General features: G+C 47.0%; 2 protein-coding genes across 3 annotated transcripts in view; both read right to left on the reverse strand.

Annotated features, from left to right (window-relative positions):
- SYNRG (synergin gamma) overlaps positions 1–9,484 on the reverse strand; it is a 36,357-nt gene extending 26,873 nt beyond the window's left edge. Inside the window, exons 1-8 of one of the 2 annotated variants that reach the window (XM_059486958.1) lie at positions 9,414–9,484; positions 5,982–6,022; positions 4,541–4,659; positions 3,202–3,332; positions 2,821–2,926; positions 2,467–2,578; positions 1,051–1,341; positions 116–343 (exon numbers count right to left, since the gene is read on the reverse strand). In XM_059486958.1, coding sequence (XP_059342941.1) covers positions 116–343; positions 1,051–1,341; positions 2,467–2,578; positions 2,821–2,926; positions 3,202–3,332; positions 4,541–4,659; positions 5,982–6,022; positions 9,414–9,484 — 1,099 coding nt within the window. The remainder of the gene's footprint in view (positions 1–115; positions 344–1,050; positions 1,342–2,466; positions 2,579–2,820; positions 2,927–3,201; positions 3,333–4,540; positions 4,660–5,981; positions 6,023–9,413) is intronic. The other variant, XM_059486959.1, reaches the window with a different exon arrangement.
- A 1,115-nt stretch (positions 9,485–10,599) lies between these two features.
- On the reverse strand, positions 10,600–16,436 carry DDX52 (DExD-box helicase 52). The gene is made up of 15 exons (XM_059486908.1): positions 16,350–16,436; positions 15,997–16,213; positions 15,559–15,689; positions 15,189–15,374; positions 14,824–14,967; positions 13,956–14,067; positions 13,650–13,722; positions 13,374–13,577; positions 12,913–13,003; positions 12,607–12,729; positions 12,273–12,423; positions 11,995–12,070; positions 11,752–11,823; positions 11,541–11,633; positions 10,600–11,270 (listed from the first exon to the last, which is right to left on the reverse strand). The coding sequence occupies exons 1-15, from the start codon at positions 16,434–16,436 to the stop codon at positions 11,183–11,185; spliced, it is 1,848 nt and encodes a 615-aa protein (XP_059342891.1). The 3' UTR covers positions 10,600–11,182.
- Positions 16,437–17,125: the final 689 nt, after the last annotated feature.

Here is a 17,125-nt window from a genome sequence, read left to right on the forward strand (position 1 = left end):
CAAGCAGGCGTTCAGAGCAAAATTACAGGGTTGGCCTTGGAATTAGTGAACAGAGCGTTAGCACCAAGCAGCATCTCATTAGACTGAAATTCCGTCAAATGTTTGGATTGCTCACCACACTCTTCAACTGCTCTGTTTTGTTCTGAAGCCTTGTGCACCTCTGCAGCAGCACTGGGACCACTTTCATGTCCACCTACAACATCCCAGTCACTGCTGGTGGGACTGGGATGGGCTTGGCTTGCAGCCGAGGCTTTGTGCCCAACTTCGGACGTTTTAACTTTGGTTTGCTCTTGTTCAGATTCATCTGAGCCATTAGCTAAGGCTTTCTCCTCCAAGGAAGAGCCTGAATAAACAGCAGGAGGAATTATTTATACTTTGTTATGAACTGCCCAGACTGCACTTGCACACTTTTGGTACCACTGATGAGTTAGAGATGATCAGCCCCAGCTCAGACCAACAGCACCACCCTCTCTGGACATTTCAGAGCCTGGTTCTGCCCTTCATTTACCACAAACACAACAAACTCAACAAGCAAAAAACAAGTAAGAGGAGGAAGACACAAAGCTATTTCCTGCGTTAGGGTTATTGTTGTGTAATCATCCAGGCATCAGGAGCACAAGTGCCCAGTATCTACTTACATCTCCAAAATTCATGTTCATCTCAGCAACATCCCTTCAGCCTCCAAGGGAGAAAGCACACAAGTGCTCCACAGCAGCATAATCATTATTTCATATACCACCATCTCAACTGTGACTTTTTCTACCCCACAGATTTAGGGTGATGCTAAAACACAAGATTTAATTCACCTAAGATCAGGTATGTGAATATCTAGCAGTATTTGGATCCATACATGACTTGATTTTACAGGCAGCTCTAAGGGAAGCAAGAAGAGAACTTAAATCATCTTTTCCCGTGGATCAGCAGGTTTCTGCTTAATTGCCTAAATTTTTTTTTTTCCAGCCAGACTGAAAAAAAAAAACCCCAACAAATTAAGTAAAGAGTTTGTGTAGCTCAGAGGGTGACATGTAAAAGAAGATACTTTAGAGTTACCTGTTTTATGGGTATTGGATGGAGATGCAGAGGTAGGAAAATAAGGAACCTGCCCAGCTGTACCATGCAGGGTGGATAGCACTGGAGCCTGGGCTGGAGGGACAGGATGGAGCACAGCCCTCTCTGAAAGCAGCTGCCCAGCCTCAGTGGCAGGATGGAAAGGCTGAGAGGTGGACTGAGGCACCAGTTTGGGGGTTTCAACAGGCCCTTGCATAAAGTCACTAAATTCTTCATCATCGAGAAAAGCAGAATGGGAAACAGATACAGCACAATGGGATGGTGTGGGATGATCTGCAAATGGAATGAACACACAAGGCAAAGTGATGAGGAACAGGGGTCATGGGTGGGAATGTGGAAAAGTGGCAAACACTGGGAATACACAGCAAACGGGTGAGGAGGAGCAGCGTGGAGTCCGTGTGCTGACACGTGAAGGGTGTCACTGGCACAAGGTAAAACTGAGCAGCCCCTTCCAACCACACATCTTCTCTCCCAGGTTTTAGGATGTGAACACTGAAAGCTGGTTCTTAACACGTGCTGTGAAAGTATTCTGTCTGTCTTAAGCAGACAGGGTTAAAACAAATCCAGAGGTAATATTTCAAACTGGACATAATGGGGTCGGTCAGGGGGACATTCTCCCTCAAAGGAATGTTTTATCCACAGAAACTCAGCAATGTATCATGAAGTACAAAAGAAATGTCTGCTCATGTAGACAATTTTCTGCTTGATCCCTTCCAGTGTTACCCATTTTAACAGAACTGGTGAAGGACAGGCAAATCTACAGACAGAGGGAAGTTGTCAGAGACCACCTGTAACTACAAACTTACCAGGGAGTGAATCCAGAGCACAGACACAAATTTTATACAGGAAAAAGCTGGCCTAGATAAGCTTTGTTTCAGGCTAGACACTAAAAAAACTAGACTACAGACCGTAAGAAGTCTTAAGTGGCAATTGTTGCCAGTGTAATTACTGAGAACAGAGGCTTGGTTTGACCAGGCCCAACAACACAACAGCCAGCTGTGACACTCCACTCAAGTCTTTATATTTGGTTTTGATCATTCTTAGCACTTAAAATACCACTTCTCATCTTCAAAAGCACTCTGCAAAACATTAATTAATGCTTTGACTAGAAAAGAACAAACGCTTTATCAATTTCCTTGATGTTTCACATTTAGCACAGCACAAGAGGCTTTCTGTTAAAGATTTCAAGTCTTCTAATAAAGGTTCATATCTATCAATATTTCACTCTCATACCCTGACCTAGCAAACAGTTGCCACAATGACATTTAATTTTACAAAACTGTTAATCCACTCATTTTGTACTACTAAATAAAAATACTTGCTGGAATTAGTTCCCCTGCTGAGGATTTCCAATGCTGGAGTTTTATTTTCAGTTGGAAAATGAGGAAAATTACAAACCTGGCTTTTTTGGATGTGTTGCTGGTGTTGGGTGCATTTTAGCATCTCTAGAAAAGCCATCTAGGTTCCCTTTAATGGCTTCCAAAGCATCATCTCTGCTTTTTTCACCTGTCTGAAAGAGCACAGAAAAAGTTTTGAAGAATTGACAGAACAGCTCAGTTTTCCTCCAATACCCACACTTCTTCAGTACCAGAATTAGCAATGCCTGCTGCTGGCAGTGTGCAAAGGACTGACTCTTCCAGAGGCTTTTCAAGCATCTTATGCAATTCCCACTGATTTGCTTGTTGAAAAGAGACCCTCCCATTAAAAGCTATTAAAAAACAACCTGAAGAAAGAAATATTATCAGGCCATACCTTGGGTTTCACACTGCTCAGGAGTCTCAGCTTTTGTTTCTGCTCTTCAAACTGCCGCCGTTTTCTTTCCTCCTCTAAGAACTTCTGCTGGTGCTCAAACCTTTTCCTGAAGGAAAATTAAAAAAAAAATTAAAAATATAAATAATTTTTATGAGACTTTTCACGTCAGGTTTGTGCTTGATTTCTCCATTTCTACTGTCTCAGATTCAGATGGTTTGGTGCACACACTCCTGCTTCTACTCAGACCAGGACAAGCACCACAAACTTCATAGACAATGGAATATCCAGCAATATCCTACAGCCCCACACAATGCTGCTGCAGAGAAAGCACGTGTCCCCCTGCCAGAAGGACTGCCCAAGAGGCAGGGAGGTGTCACTTACTGCTGCTCCTCTGCAAACTGCTTCTGCATGTCGGGGCCGTACTGGGGGCCGGCGGGGCGCATTCCCAGGAAGGAGGCCTGTCCCATGTAGGGCATTCCAGCTGCTGGCACGGGCCCCAGGGCCATGCCACCCTGCAAACAAGCACAGCACACAGCTCCAGGGCACTGCTTTCTGCTCCAGTGTATTTTTTTTTTTCCCATAGAAAAAGCCAAACCACTGGCAGCGGCAGCAAAGCGGAGTCTGTGGAATGCGGAGCGCTGGAGGAGCAGTGCCCTCAGTAGATGGCACTCTTCCTCTCCACAAGCACTCAAACTCGCAGCTTTTGGGAAAACTGGCAAAAATCAGCTCTGCAAATCCAACCTGCCCCAGGAGCAGGAAGGCTACAGCCGTCCTACACTGCTCAGAATGGGCTTTCTTGGGATTTCTGGTTCCTATTCTAAGGGATTTCATAATATTTTTATATTGCCTCCTACCAAGCACAGATGCTGGAAAATGTAGTCTAGGCATTTCCCAGACAATATATGATAACAGCCAAGAGGAACCTTGTCTGAATAAACTGTATCAGAAGCATTTGCTGAGAAATATATTCTGGGACATTTAGAGCAGCAAAGCTGCCTAATATAGAAGGAGCCAGAAAATAATTTACTTTTCTTACCATTCATTTTGCATTTGGTCTCAGAACACGTAGGAAGAGAACAAAAGTTGTTTATTATTTTTAGACCAGCTCTCATAAAAACATCTTCCTACTATAAATTTTGCCAGAATAACATAATAAATTGCAGCTGGGGGAGGGAAGGGAGTGTAAGGACATGGCAAAACAATAAATTCCATTTGTGACACAGCAATTTGGTTAGAAAGTCATGCAAAAACATTAAATTTCAGCAAAGTGGAAATTTGTACATAAGCACATACGGTGCTAAAAAAAAACCAATAGATTAAAAGAGAGAAAACATAGTATTATCTGCTCATATTGAATTATTATTTCTCAATTAGCAACAGCAGCACTAAAGACAAAAGTTACTTTAAGGAAAAAAAAATTATAATGATAGGACAGAGGGAATGGCCTTAACCTGAAGGAAGGCAGGCTTAGATTGGATATTAGAGAGAAATTCTTCCCTGTGAGGGTGGTGGGGCCCTGGCACAGGGTGCCCAGAGAGCCTGTGGGCTCCCCATCCCTGGCAGTGCCCAAGGCCAGGCTGGATGGAGCTTGGAGCAGCCTGGGATGGTGGAAGGTGTCCCTGCCCATAGCAGGGGTGGAAATGGATGGGCTTTAGTGTCCCTCTCAACCCAAACCAGCCTGGGGCCCTGCAGTTCCAACCCACATTTCCCTGCCACACACCTGCATGGCCATGGGTCCAGGAGGCATCTGAGAGCCATAATTCATTGCCATCATCCCTGGCATGTTGGTCTGCATGACAGGAACCATTGGAAACCCTTGCTGTTGCATAGGAATCATCCCTGCAATGAAACAGTAAACAAGCCAAGTGCCCAGTTAATGTTAAAAGCTTTTTATTCCCCCCTCACTAACCCTGCCTCCCCCATTTAATTGTTCTTTTTTGTTTACTAAACTAGCAAAGGAAAATAAAAAACTCTGAGTTGTGCTGGATGGTTTAAAAATAAAAATAATAACATTTGCTACACTGCAGGCAGCCACATAATCTCCTTAGTTTAAACACTGGTCAGTCTACAGGGAAAAATATTTCAGGGCTTTTCAGTAACTAAGCTGATGAATTATCCCACCATCCTAAAGATTCTCTGTGGGTTTCTTCCCATATGATTTTTGGAAGGGTCATTTCCAATTAAAAAGATTTAATTAACCAGGATGACTGGTGCTGGCAATTCCCATTTCTCTTGAAACCAGCAGCTTCTGAAAATAAATCTTGGGAAATAAAGTCAACCTTTCACAAAGCAACTTCACACTCTGACCTGGCTGGATAATTTGCTGTACGTTAATTATCATACTTTAGGTTAATTTAGCCCACTACACGTGTTAGAATGGTAACAGTACTTGTCAGTAAAAGCCAAACATGCACAAAATTGGACAAACCAAGCTGGAATGTGTTAATTCAATGAACAAAGCAAGTGTGATATGTTTCAGTATCTTCCTGCCTCACATTTTGCTGTCTTGGGAGACAAACACTAACATGCACTTGCTACCAGCACACCATGAGATAATTATGCAAAAAACACTCCAGGAGGCCATGACACAGGCAGGAATAATCCATGAATCAGTCCCTGGGATTTTAATAAAAAAAAACCTCTCCATTCTCCCCATAAATTCTCTGCATATTTTCCCCTAATTAAACAAATAGCACTGCATCAGGAATGAGAACAAAGGCAATTTAAGGCTGGGGCTCTCCCATTGTATTAATACTTTCCACACAGGTTGTGACTCTTGTCCCGGGGTCTTGATGTGCTTTGTAAATATTTACCAGCTCTTGCAACACCCACACAGCATGGGTGTACACAGCTGGGAGATGAAGCAGAGAGAGGTGAAATACCACACTCAAAATAACAGCAGAATCCAAAAGGCCAGTTCAGGTTAAAAAAGGAGATGTAGTTTTCCTGGACCTTTAATCCACATTCTGGTGACGCTGCCTCAACAACACACAGGAGGTTTTCCCAACAGAGGAGTGAGAGAGCTGAATTCAAGGGCAAAAATCAGCCATGGAGTTCAATTAATAATCACACCTCTGAACATCACTGCAGACCTGGTTTAGGTCTGGTTTGTCTAAACAAAATCAAGAACTTTGTGCTCAGCACGTGAAGCTGATACGTACCTTGAGGGGGGCCCAAACCGCCTGCGACGGGAAACATGAAGCTGCAGGAGGAAAACAAGAGTACGTAAAATTCTGTCACTTCAGTGAAAACGGAAAACCCACCTCGACTTCCACATCAGCACCATCACCAGGAGCCTCTCACCTTCTGGTCAGCACCTGCAGCTGCTCCTGCAGGTCCCACAGAAAACAATACCATCCAAGGGAGTGGTTAACCCTCAGCGGGATCCCAAAGCACCCCGGCAGTGCAGAGCCAGGAAACACAGAGCTGATCCTCCCAGCAGCCCTGACACGGCTTTGACTCATCCACATCACCCACAAGAGACTTCCAGCACCCACACAGCGCGGGAACAGGTCAGTGTGTTGTGTGGGCTAAGCACGCAGTGAATAAACAGCTCCTCTTGGAAGTATCTGACTCAGCAGGACCACCAGAGAACAATTCTCAGCTGCTTAGGAACAGCCTTTCTGAAGAAAAATAAACTATCCACAAAACCCCATCACTTTCTGCCTCCTTTAGAAACATCACAAAATAATGGAGTTTCTATTTTCTCAGTTATCTACTTACAACAAAAATAGAACCTTGGAGAAAACACTCCTTTCACATATCAAGGGTCAAGTGCACCTAGAGGAAGAACCATTAAAATTTCAACTAAAATCCTGATGGAAATTGCTAGCCCTCGCTCTCAAACAGCTGCCAAACAGCCAAAAAGGACCTAGTTGAAAATTCTCATTTGCAAGCAACTTGCAGAAACCCACGTCAGCAGCAATTTCCCAAACAAGAACCTCACTCAGTGTCCCAGGCAGTTATTACATCAAAGTGCTGTGGAAGGGAAACACACTTATAGATATTCAATGTTCAATTTCAAGCGTGGATGTAAAAGAAACTGACGAAGAGTACAAGAGAAAATGCCATCAGAAATGGCCGCAGGAAGTGCTGAAAGCCAACCTGCTTTATAAATATAAAAGAGCTCTGTAATATGAGCACTAGGATAAAATAGGGAATTTAAATTATGCATTTATCCAGGAGCAAATTGCATCTCTCCACTGTACAGGCAGCAGGTCAACGGTCACCAAGACAACCCATTTGCTCTTCATCCTCTACTCAGGATCTTCATCATCCTGAAGCTTTTTCCTTCAGCCCTGAGCACTGTGTGCTGATTTCTCCTTCCACAACTATCAAACACCTGTGCTTCCCAATGCTCCAGTCTTGCCATCCTCCACCCCATCATTCTGGGGTTCTCCCTCCTAAGAAGTCTGCAGACTTACAGAGCTCAGCCCCAAACACGTGCAGGGCTTGGTTCTCACCACAGCCAAGGTCTGTTTAACTCAACTCAGTCATTTTAATCCACTCCTTGGCACACAGTATCAACACGAAAACAAATAGAATGATGAAATATTAAATGTAACTTCTGAAGATCTCCTAATCATGTAGAAGTGTTCTAAGTGTCATGCTTCCCTTCTTGTTGGGGAACCTGATCAACAAGAATTCCCCAAACCAGCAAATGCAACGTAAACCGAACAAGCGTCGGGAGGTACCACTGCTTGTTGGGAGCAAGTAAAGGCCAAACTATTAAATATTTATCCCTTTCCACAGAGCTCCTGGTTTATTTATAAGTCCCGGCTGAAAAAAATAAAAATAAACAATCAAGCAAAACCCCCTCAGCTGATTAGAGGGCACGGGAAGAGGAGCTGGTCCAAAGCAAGCCCTGGCAGCACAGCCCCGTGCGTGTACTCAGATCCACCACAATTCACTCCAGGATTCAAACCCCTCCACCAATGGGGACTGATGAGTGAAGTGCTTGTTTGGAGCTGCAGAATTGCCCAGAGCAATCAGGGAAAGCAGCTGGCTCTGGCGGCTGAGGGAGCCAGCGCAGGGACGGTGCTGGGCGAGAGCGCCCTGGGCACGCTGCACAAACACAATGAAGGGAAGGGAACAAAGTGATCACCCTGCAACGGACCTCTGAAAGCAGCACCAGAAATCTGTACAGTCCTACTAAATCAGTGTTTTAAATATGGAGCTTAAAAGGAACACCAAGCCCCAAACCAACCAAGCAACAGCTTCAGCCAAAACGCAGGAGCGGGGAGCAAAAACTCCTTTTCTGAATGGAGACTTCACTGTAACAGCTCCAAACCACACAGAATGCTTTCCCATCCACAAGTGCATTTTTAAACCCCTTAACTCCCAAGCAGTACAACTCCATCGATGCAACAGATTGTCAGAGTATTTTTGAATGGCAGAAATGCACAAAAATTGAAGTGAAATCAGGCAAAGAACCCACACAGACAGAACAGAACTTTTCCTCTACCTCAAGACTTTTTCCTCAAAGAAACCAAAATACTATCAATGGGCAATGGCGATTTGTAAATCCTTTTATTTCTCAGAACCTTTATTTCTGAAACTGACAACAATTTCTGAAACTGACAACAACGACAACACTCCCAGTAACACTGACAAAACCATGGGATTCGGATTTCCAAGACAACTCATTGAGCTTAATTGTGAAATGCAAAATTTCTTCAGCTTCCCTGGAAGTAGGACAAGAGACAAATAGCAGACAAGAACCTACATTGGAAAAAACACATTACTAGAGTCTTCAAAGGTGGTGAAATCCAGTTTTCCAACCTTTCCAGAAACACAGCAACATCTCTTTTAACATTTTTTTTTTCCCTCCTGACAGGATTCCTCAGTCCTCCCTGTGGCCAAGGTGCCCTTTGTGAGGAGGGGAAGCGGGAAGTCCCCAGGGAGGCTGGGTCCCAGGAGGACACAGACAGACAGACCAGCAGTGACAGAACATTTACTGTGGCAGCACCAAGCGGGGCTGGCAGAACCCCCAAATCCTTCCCACTCCAACATCTGAGATGGCAGCTGCAGAGCCTGACAGCAAGGGGGGCGCAACTGCCCAAGCCTGGGCCCCCAAAACGTAAATAAATCGCAGCAAAATGCAGAGATACCGTGGCTGCATTCCCAACAACACACCTGGGACCTCCCCATCCAGGACCCCACATCCCGCCTGGGCCTCCGATGTTCCATCCGGGATCACAGGTACTACACCCGAGACCCGCACACCCCACCCAGGACCCCACAAAGCCCACTTGACAACCCACGAACCCCACCTGGGACCCCCACCCAACATCCCACGAACCTCACCTGAGACCCCCTGCACCACACCTGCGAGCCCCACACCCCAGCCAGGATGTGCCACACCTGAGACCCCACAGACCCTACCTGGGACCCCCAGAGGCCAGCCAGAAACCCCGCACAGCCCACCTGGGCCCTGACACCGCACCTGCCCTCCGAGCCGCCACCCCAGCCCGACCATCGCCCCCATCTCCGTCCGCCCCTCCCCGCGTCCCCTCCATTCCCCATCACCGCCCTTCCCTCTTTGTCCGCTCCCTCTCCGCAGCCCCTCGCCCGCTGCTCCCGGTCACACCGACCTGGCGGCCCCGGCCGCTCCGCCGCCCGCCCCGCCGGCGCCCCCCGCGCCGGGCCCGGGCCGCAGCGCCATCTTCGCGCTCGGCCCCGCCGTCTGTCAGCGGAGCGGCGGCGGCGGCTTCCGGGGCCGGCCCGGGCAGGCACCGCCCCCGGCCCCGCCGCTCCCCGGCTCCTCGGTTCCTCCGGTGCACAGCCCCAGAGAGCCACGGCTCCTCGGTTCCTCCGGTGCACAGAGCCACAGAGCCGCGGCTCCTCGGTTCCGCCGTTCCACAGAGCCGCAGCTCTACAGAGCCACGGCCCCTCTGTTCTTCCGTTCCACAAAGCCACGGCCCCTCGGTTCCTCCGTTACACAGAGCCACGGTCTCTCGGTTCTTTCGTTCCACAGAGCCACATCCTCTCGGTTCTTTCGTTCCACAGCCCCACAGCTCCTCCGTGTCTCAGCCCCAGAGAAGCGTAGACCTACATCCCCTCGATTCCATAGGCCCACATCCCCACATCCCCTCAGTTCCACAGCCCCACGATCCCGCAGCTCCCCGCTTCCACACCCACAGAGCCCCTCGGTTCCCCACAGCCCCTCAATTCCCCTGCTCCACCGACCCAAAGCCCCGTGGGTTCTCGATTTCACAGCCCCACAATTCTTTGGTTCCTCACTCCCACATCCCCTCGGTTCCTCAGCCCCACATGCCCCCGGGAACGGCCTGGATGGGATGAGTGGCCCCGGCTGCCCCCGGGGAGCGCCGGTTTCCAGCATCCAAACCACCGCTTTTCCGTAAAAAGGAAAATAAAGGGCTGCCTTTCTGCCCGACCTCTCGCAGGGGTCATTTGGGGACGTGCGACAAGAGCCTGAAAATGACAGGACAAGGGGCAATGGATTCACAGCGACAGAGGGAGGGTTAGATGGATATTGGGAATAAATTCCTCCCCGTGAGGGTGCTGAGGCCCTGCCACAGGGGGCTGTGCCTGCCCCATCCAAACCAGATTAAACCAAGACAATCCTGTCCAGAAATTCTTCCTGAAAGTATCGCAGTTGCAAAGAAGCCATTCCTGCCTGACTGGAATTCTGATGACAAAAGCAGGGTGGGCTGAGAACACGCTGGGCAGATGAAGACAGGGAAAATACACAGAGCTGGGCCTTTTTTGCCTGCAGACTTGTTCCACTGAGGCTGCACAAACACACAGGTCTCTGAATTAGCATTTTATGACCTTGTTTATTCTAGTTTCAGGCTCAGTTATAAAACCATACAAAATTAATGGCATGTATTAGTTTATTTCAAAATAATTTTATAGAAGAAAAACAGTAGGAAGAGCAAGGCTTTACTTTCACATACAAGTGGGTTTGTTTAGGCTTTTTTGAAGTGTCCGGGGAAGTCTCTGACAGTTGCATTTATCAAGATAAACCTAATGGTAAACATTGTGGGGTTTTTGTCTCTGAATCTCCTGGAAGTGTCTAAAAAATGTATTAGGGGTGATCTGAACACAAACAATATTTTCAATGAGCAGTACAAAACTGTGTGAAAGTAACACAAGCTGATGCTGGTTTTGAACTACTCTCAGAAATACAGAGCATTCACTGCACGAGCACATGCTCCAGCTTCTATAAGAAGCATCCAGGAATTCTCTTCTGGCATTGCAGTAGAGACTTTCTAGCATGTAAACCTCCACCCCCACCCCAAAGGAAGCATGAGAAATGTTCTTCTCCCTTCACCATCACTGCCATCTTCATTCTTCTGTTCCAGCACAGAGGTGTCAGCCCCAGCTCACCAGCCTGAATTCAGCTTTCTGCAACAGTCTGTAATTTACTGCCATTTTTGTCTTCTTTACCTTTCTTCTTTCCCTTAGTATTTTCCTTTGTGGTTTTCCTACAAGAAACACATCTGAGATCAGACACCCGAACATAACCGGTGGTTTAAATTCAGGCTGCTGTCACCTGACACATGCCACCACACAAGGCAAAATGTTGTCATTAATCCAAGCTCCAGCAGAAAGATTCTGACACTAAAACTTCATCACTAAAATCATTATGACTGGGTGGTTCATCCAAATAAGATATCTATTTCTCTGCTTAAATTTTCTGGGCTGTTTCTTGACAAAAAGCAACTCCTACCTCCTCTTCAGCAAAAGCTACTTACATTTTTCTTTTGTCTTTTTTCAAGAAGCACTTTGGGGTGGTACAAATGGATTCTCTTGTCAAAGGTTTCTTAATGAATTTCTTCTTTTGTTTGCTGAGAACAACGTATAGTGAAGAAAGATTAAATTACTAGGGTTTCTAGTTCTAGAAACTTCCATAAGTCATTAAAAAGCACTGATTAAAAAACTGATTAAGTGCTGAAATGAACATACCTCTGCAGTTTGGGCAAATGTTTTATGTATTCTGGCACAGGACAGCCAGCTCGCTGGATAACGTTGGCAATGCTGGAAAGGACAGGAGGGAAGAGATCAACTCCAGTGCTTGGAAAAGTGATAAATATTTTTTGTGGAAAACAGCAAACCAAACAAACTGGCTGGTTTGTTGTTGATCTTTTCTTTTGTGGTGTTTTTTTTACAAAGCAAGAAATAAAGACATTATTAATCCAGACATATTACCTGCGTAATAAAGGTTTATCATCTTCTGTGAAGAAAGTGACTGCCTTTCCTCTGTGTCCTGCTCTTCCAGTACGACCTGCCAAGCACACATTTTGCAGAGTAGAGATTTTACTTCAGACATGTCCTTTCATTCCTCCTCACAGCCCCAGCCTCCTCCCCAGCACAGCTATGTCTGAAAAATCTCAATAAGGTTCACAGGGTGCTGACAAAAACAAGAGCATCTACATTAAAGACCTGAGAAATGGGGAAAAGGAGGTGCTTTGTGAGCCATGCCTCACCTATCCTGTGGATGTATTCCACTGCACTGGTTGGTAAATCATAATTGATGACCATGTTCACACCTTTGAAGTCCATCCCTCGAGCCAGTAACGCAGAGCAGATGAGCACCCAGATCTTCCCAGCTCTGAAACTCTGCACTACTTTGTCTCTCTAGGAAAAGAACAGACAAGATAATTGGAAACAGTTCCAATAGCAAATTGAGAAAGGAGGTGAACTTGTTTCCTTAAAGTTGTCACGATGTTAAGGAATAAAACTAAACCTCTGAACAAAATCCTGCAGGAATTTGCTAAATTTTTCTAATGCATTTCTTGAAAAGAAATAAAATCCTCCTACCTGTTGCTGAGTCTTGTCTGCATGGATGACATCCACATTGATGCCTTCATAAATCAGCTCATGGAAAAGCTCTTTAGCCCTCTCAATAGACTGTACAAAAACAAGGACTGGAGGAGCAAAACCCTGCAAAAGAGTAAGTTTATCTCAGGTTCCAAAATCCTCTTCTTTGCAGAAACTGAGACACAGCACATTTGGGCAATGGTTTAACATGTGTCACAGAGAAGTGTTTGACCTGGGAAATTGGGAGTCTCTGACAGACCACAGCTCAGTTGAGGAAGAGAAAGATGTTCAGTCTCTCCAAAATACCTTTTTAACAAGCTCTCTCATTGCTGTTAGCTTTCCTGTCTCAGATCCAACAAACAGCAGCTCTTGTTCTACTGTCTCTGCTGCAGAGTTTCTGAAACCAGAAATCCAACACAAACACTTTAGTATTTTTATATACATTAACAAAAACTTATATATTAGTAAATATATATAGCATATATAACCCCCACAAAAATATAAGCTGGTGGATGAGAAATGCTGCACATTAAAAGCAGTGCATGCTCCTAACATTGATGTTTATTTGATGATAATAATTGTAATTGGCAAAGGAAAAGAACACTTTATTCAACACAAGAGAAATATCTCAGTGCCTACACAATTTTCACTGAGACAAACAACCTGCAGTGCTGACTAAGAGCAGCCACAAAATCAAGCAGGCTGATGATGCAGAGAAAACAATTTCCCGTGAAACTTTTTTAGAAAAAGAAGCAGACAATACCTACCTTGCCCCAACAGACACCAGCACCAGGTTGTCCAGGTTGAGCTTACACCACTCCTCCACATCATGGGCAAAGGTGGCGCTGAACAGGGCCCTCCTGGCCAGGTGGGAGGTGCATGCCAGGAAGATTGTGCCCAGCTGCTCCCTGAATCCTGACTTGCCATCCTCAAACAGCTTGTCTGACTCATCCACCACCAGCCACTCCACACTGGGAACAAGAGGTTTGGTTTTCAGGAGAGCCACTCCTGAGAGGCAAAGCACACTGAAAACACTCTCCTACCTGCTCAAGTCTATGGCTGGAGGATCTTCTTTCAGCAGATAAATCAGTCTGTTGGGAGTAGTAACCAGTATATCTATTAAAAGAAAAGAAGCAAAATGTCAAAAAAGACACAAAATAAACCCAACAATCAGAGCATCAGATCCAACCCAATGTGCCAGAGGTACAGTTTAGCAGAGTCCATGTCCTCTCACTTCCCTTTTCCTCCCTGCCACTTTTTAACCACCTCTTTAAAACCACACAGCCCAAAGAGAAAGGCCAGTGACAATTTTTCATTTTTAGAAGCACTTCAGTCATTAGAAGAGTTACCAAATTTTTTGGAAGACTTGGGCCCAAACTTCTTGGCTGCCTCGGCTGCCTTGTGGATCATGTGGATTCTGAAGCCTGTGCCTTCTGCCAGCTTCACCAGCTCCCGGTGGGTCTGCAAAGGCAGCAGAGATTGGGTGTCCAAACTGAGCTGATGAGCTTTTCTAACCAAAAATCTGCTGCCCATCGTGGAGTCACGGAATGCTTTGGGACATTAAAGCCCATCCAGTTCCCCCTGCCATGGCAGGGACACCTCCCACTGTCCCAGGTGCTCCCAGCCCTGTCCAGCCTGGCCTTGGGCACTGCCAGGGATCCAGGGGCAGCCACAGCTGCTCTGGGCACCCTAATCCTGAACCTAGAGCTTCAAACCTCACCCTGATCTCAGAGTTAAGAGAAATCTCTGATTTCCTTAGCACAATAAAATGTAGCTCTCTAACAGGCATTATTCACATCACTACCACATGTGGCTCCCTCTGTCACATGAATAAAAACTGCACAAAGGTGGCATTTTTATATCATTTATCAACACAGCTGTGTTATAGTTATCCCTTGAAATTCCAAGTTTGGGACAAACAGATAAATCTCTCAGAGCAATCTCAAGTAGGAAAGGAGGTTTTAAGAGCACCTGAGCATGGGGCAGTTTAAAATATGATCAAAGAATCCTGAGCCCCTAATCTAATCACTGAGATTAGACCCAGATAATAGATATGTACCTACTCCACAGAAGTCAAAAGACTTGAAAGAAACATTTAAATTGGCTTTCCCTGATATGTGAGGGCAATAAAGGAAAAAAACATTTACTGAGCTGCTGTTTTGCTGATGCAGAGTGACAACACTGCAGCCCGTCAGGGTGAGACCCCTCAGCACACACCTGGCTGGCAAGTTCTCGGGTGGGAGATATGATCAGAGCCCTGAATCCTTTGTTCCTGGGCTGCTTCAGGTGTGTTAAGAGAGGGATACAAAATGCCAGTGTTTTCCCAGACCCTGTAGGAGCTGAAGCCAGAAGCTCCCGACCCTGTAAGAAAAAAACCAAACTTATATTTCAGCAAGGGAAAAAAAGAAAAAAGAGGAAAAATTCCATTCCCATAAACATCGATGCCGCAAACTGACCCAAGATACCTCAGGCAAACTGAAAAAGCCAAGTTCTCAGCTGGATGAAGCTGATCCAGCTGTGACAGTGCCACGAGGCAGCCCCGGCCCAGGTTCTGTGGGACCCCTGACACCCAGAGCACTCACGTGCAGCATGACAGGGATTGCCTGCATCTGGATGGCTGTGGGGACGTGGAAGCCTGCAGCATGGATGTTCTCCAGGATCTTAGGGTGCACTTTGTACTCCTCCTGAAGCTGCTCAAAGGTGGCAATGGGGTCAGGGAGATCTGTCCCCTGGATGCTGATCCTGTGCTGGTGCCTGAAGCGATTGATCTGTGAGGCAAAACACAAACTCCTTTTTAATTTGCACCCCAAAACTCACCACATAAGGATTCCTCCCCTGGCTTTTTCCTCCACCCTCCTCCAGTGAGGAATCACCATAAATAAACCCCAATTTGGATTAAACACCCACAGAACACCAGGCAGCTCTTGTTGCACCAGAATCCCCTGGTCCCACCTTTTCTCTCCTCAAGCGTTCAAGCTTCTCTGCAGTAGGCTTTTTGTCTTTTGCATCTTCAATTTTTGCTTCCAGAGAGGACATCCACTTTATTCCGTTGTTTTCTGACAGCTCTGGCATTGATACTGCTCCTGGAAGTTGCAAACAAATTGAAATTTCCTTTAGTAAAATACAGACAGACATTACTTGGAGACAAAAAAAAAAATCTCAGAGCCTTTTTTCTGTCATTCTCAAGAACATTAATGCAGACTCCAGAGGGATGGCAACCACACCCCAGCTCTCAGCACTGAATCTTGGCCAGTAATGATATCAGCTCTGAGCCAGGCCAGCCAAGGAACCCAGAACTGCATGGGCTTCAAGGTCCCTTCCACCCTAACCCATCCTGGGATTCTGATGGTTCTGCCAGGGATACACGTGTGTGTGTGTGTGCACAGATACCTCGTGCCTTTTTCTTTTTCCTGTTCCCTTCGCCGTTTTCTGCCGTTCTTTTCCTCTTTCCATCGTTCTTGCCCGCTCCATCTTTCTGCTGCTTCACCTCCTCTTCAGCCCCTGCGAACCCCCTGCCCTCCTCGGCAGCTCCCTGAGGGGCTCCCTCCTTGCTCCCGAAGAAGTCGAGGCTCTCCAGCGAGACGCTGCCGCGGTTCCCTTTAACCACCTGCGGGAGAACAGGAGAAGGGTGAGACGCCACGGCCGGGCCCCGCTCCTCAGCGCCGCGCCCGGTGGGAACGGGGCTCCGGAGCCTGCCCCGCGCACGGGCCGGCGCCCGAGCGCTCCCCTCGGTGTCCCCGCACCCCGAAGCGCCGCGCGTCGAGCCCGAAGCGCCGCACGTCGAAGCGAGCGCCGGCTCCGAGGCGGCGGAACAGCTCGCGGGTCTCCATGCCGCCCCGCTCCCGGCAGCCCCCGCGCCGCCGGAACCGGGAGCACTTCCGGCCGCTGCCATGGCAACCGCCCCGGGCGGCATGGCGGCCCGTTACCACGGCAACGGCAACGGCAACGGCGCGGGCAGGCTTCGCTAGGCCGCGGCGACATGGGAGAACTATCGCGACAGCACGGGGGCGACAAGGGAGAATTCCTTCCCCCGGTGCCTCCGCCCGGCCCCGCCTGCAGCCCGGCAGGGAGCAGAGGAGGGTGCGGGTGCTGCCCCGTGCACACCCACTTTGCTAATCCTTGATTTATACAATCCCGCCTCGCAAACTGCCCGAGGAAAGCAATGCTTGAGGCTGTGGCAGGAGCAACCTGGCAACTGGCTGAGCTCCTCAGGGCATTCAAGAAAGTTTGCCCAGATTAAGATCAGAATTTATTTAATTAATGGATTTATTCATTATGATAAGCTGTGAGGTCCAATAATGCAGGTAAATCTAGTGCTCTCTATCAGATCAAAGAATACAGATTTTTCCTGGTTGTTCATGAAGGAAAACAAACAGAAATTTAATTAGCAACAGCAGAAATTATTTAATGTAATAAAAGTCTTGAGGGCTAAAGGTTTATGTTGCTGAAATCCAAGAGCTCTAAGACATATAGGCTGTTCCTTCTGGAACATTCACTACTTTAATAACAAAGCTTGAGA

The sequence above is a fragment of the Ammospiza nelsoni genome, chromosome 21 (assembly GCF_027579445.1).
Source record: "Ammospiza nelsoni isolate bAmmNel1 chromosome 21, bAmmNel1.pri, whole genome shotgun sequence".
In the NCBI taxonomy this organism is placed as follows: Eukaryota; Metazoa; Chordata; class Aves; order Passeriformes; family Passerellidae; genus Ammospiza; species Ammospiza nelsoni.

What these genes read in the sequence shown, in the direction of transcription:
- DDX52 (XM_059486908.1), bottom strand. Translation starts at nt 16,436, where the DNA reads ATGGAGACCCGCGAGCTGTTCCGCCGCCTCGGAGCCGGCGCTCGCTTC. An exon ending in CAATCCCTGTCATGCTGCAC is followed by an intron (nt 14,968 to 15,188) that starts GTGAGTGCTCTG and finishes TTTTTCTTACAG; the next exon opens with GGTCGGGAGCTTCTGGCTTC. An exon ending in CCCGAGAACTTGCCAGCCAG is followed by an intron (nt 14,068 to 14,823) that starts GTGTGTGCTGAG and finishes CTGCCTTTGCAG; the next exon opens with ACCCACCGGGAGCTGGTGAA.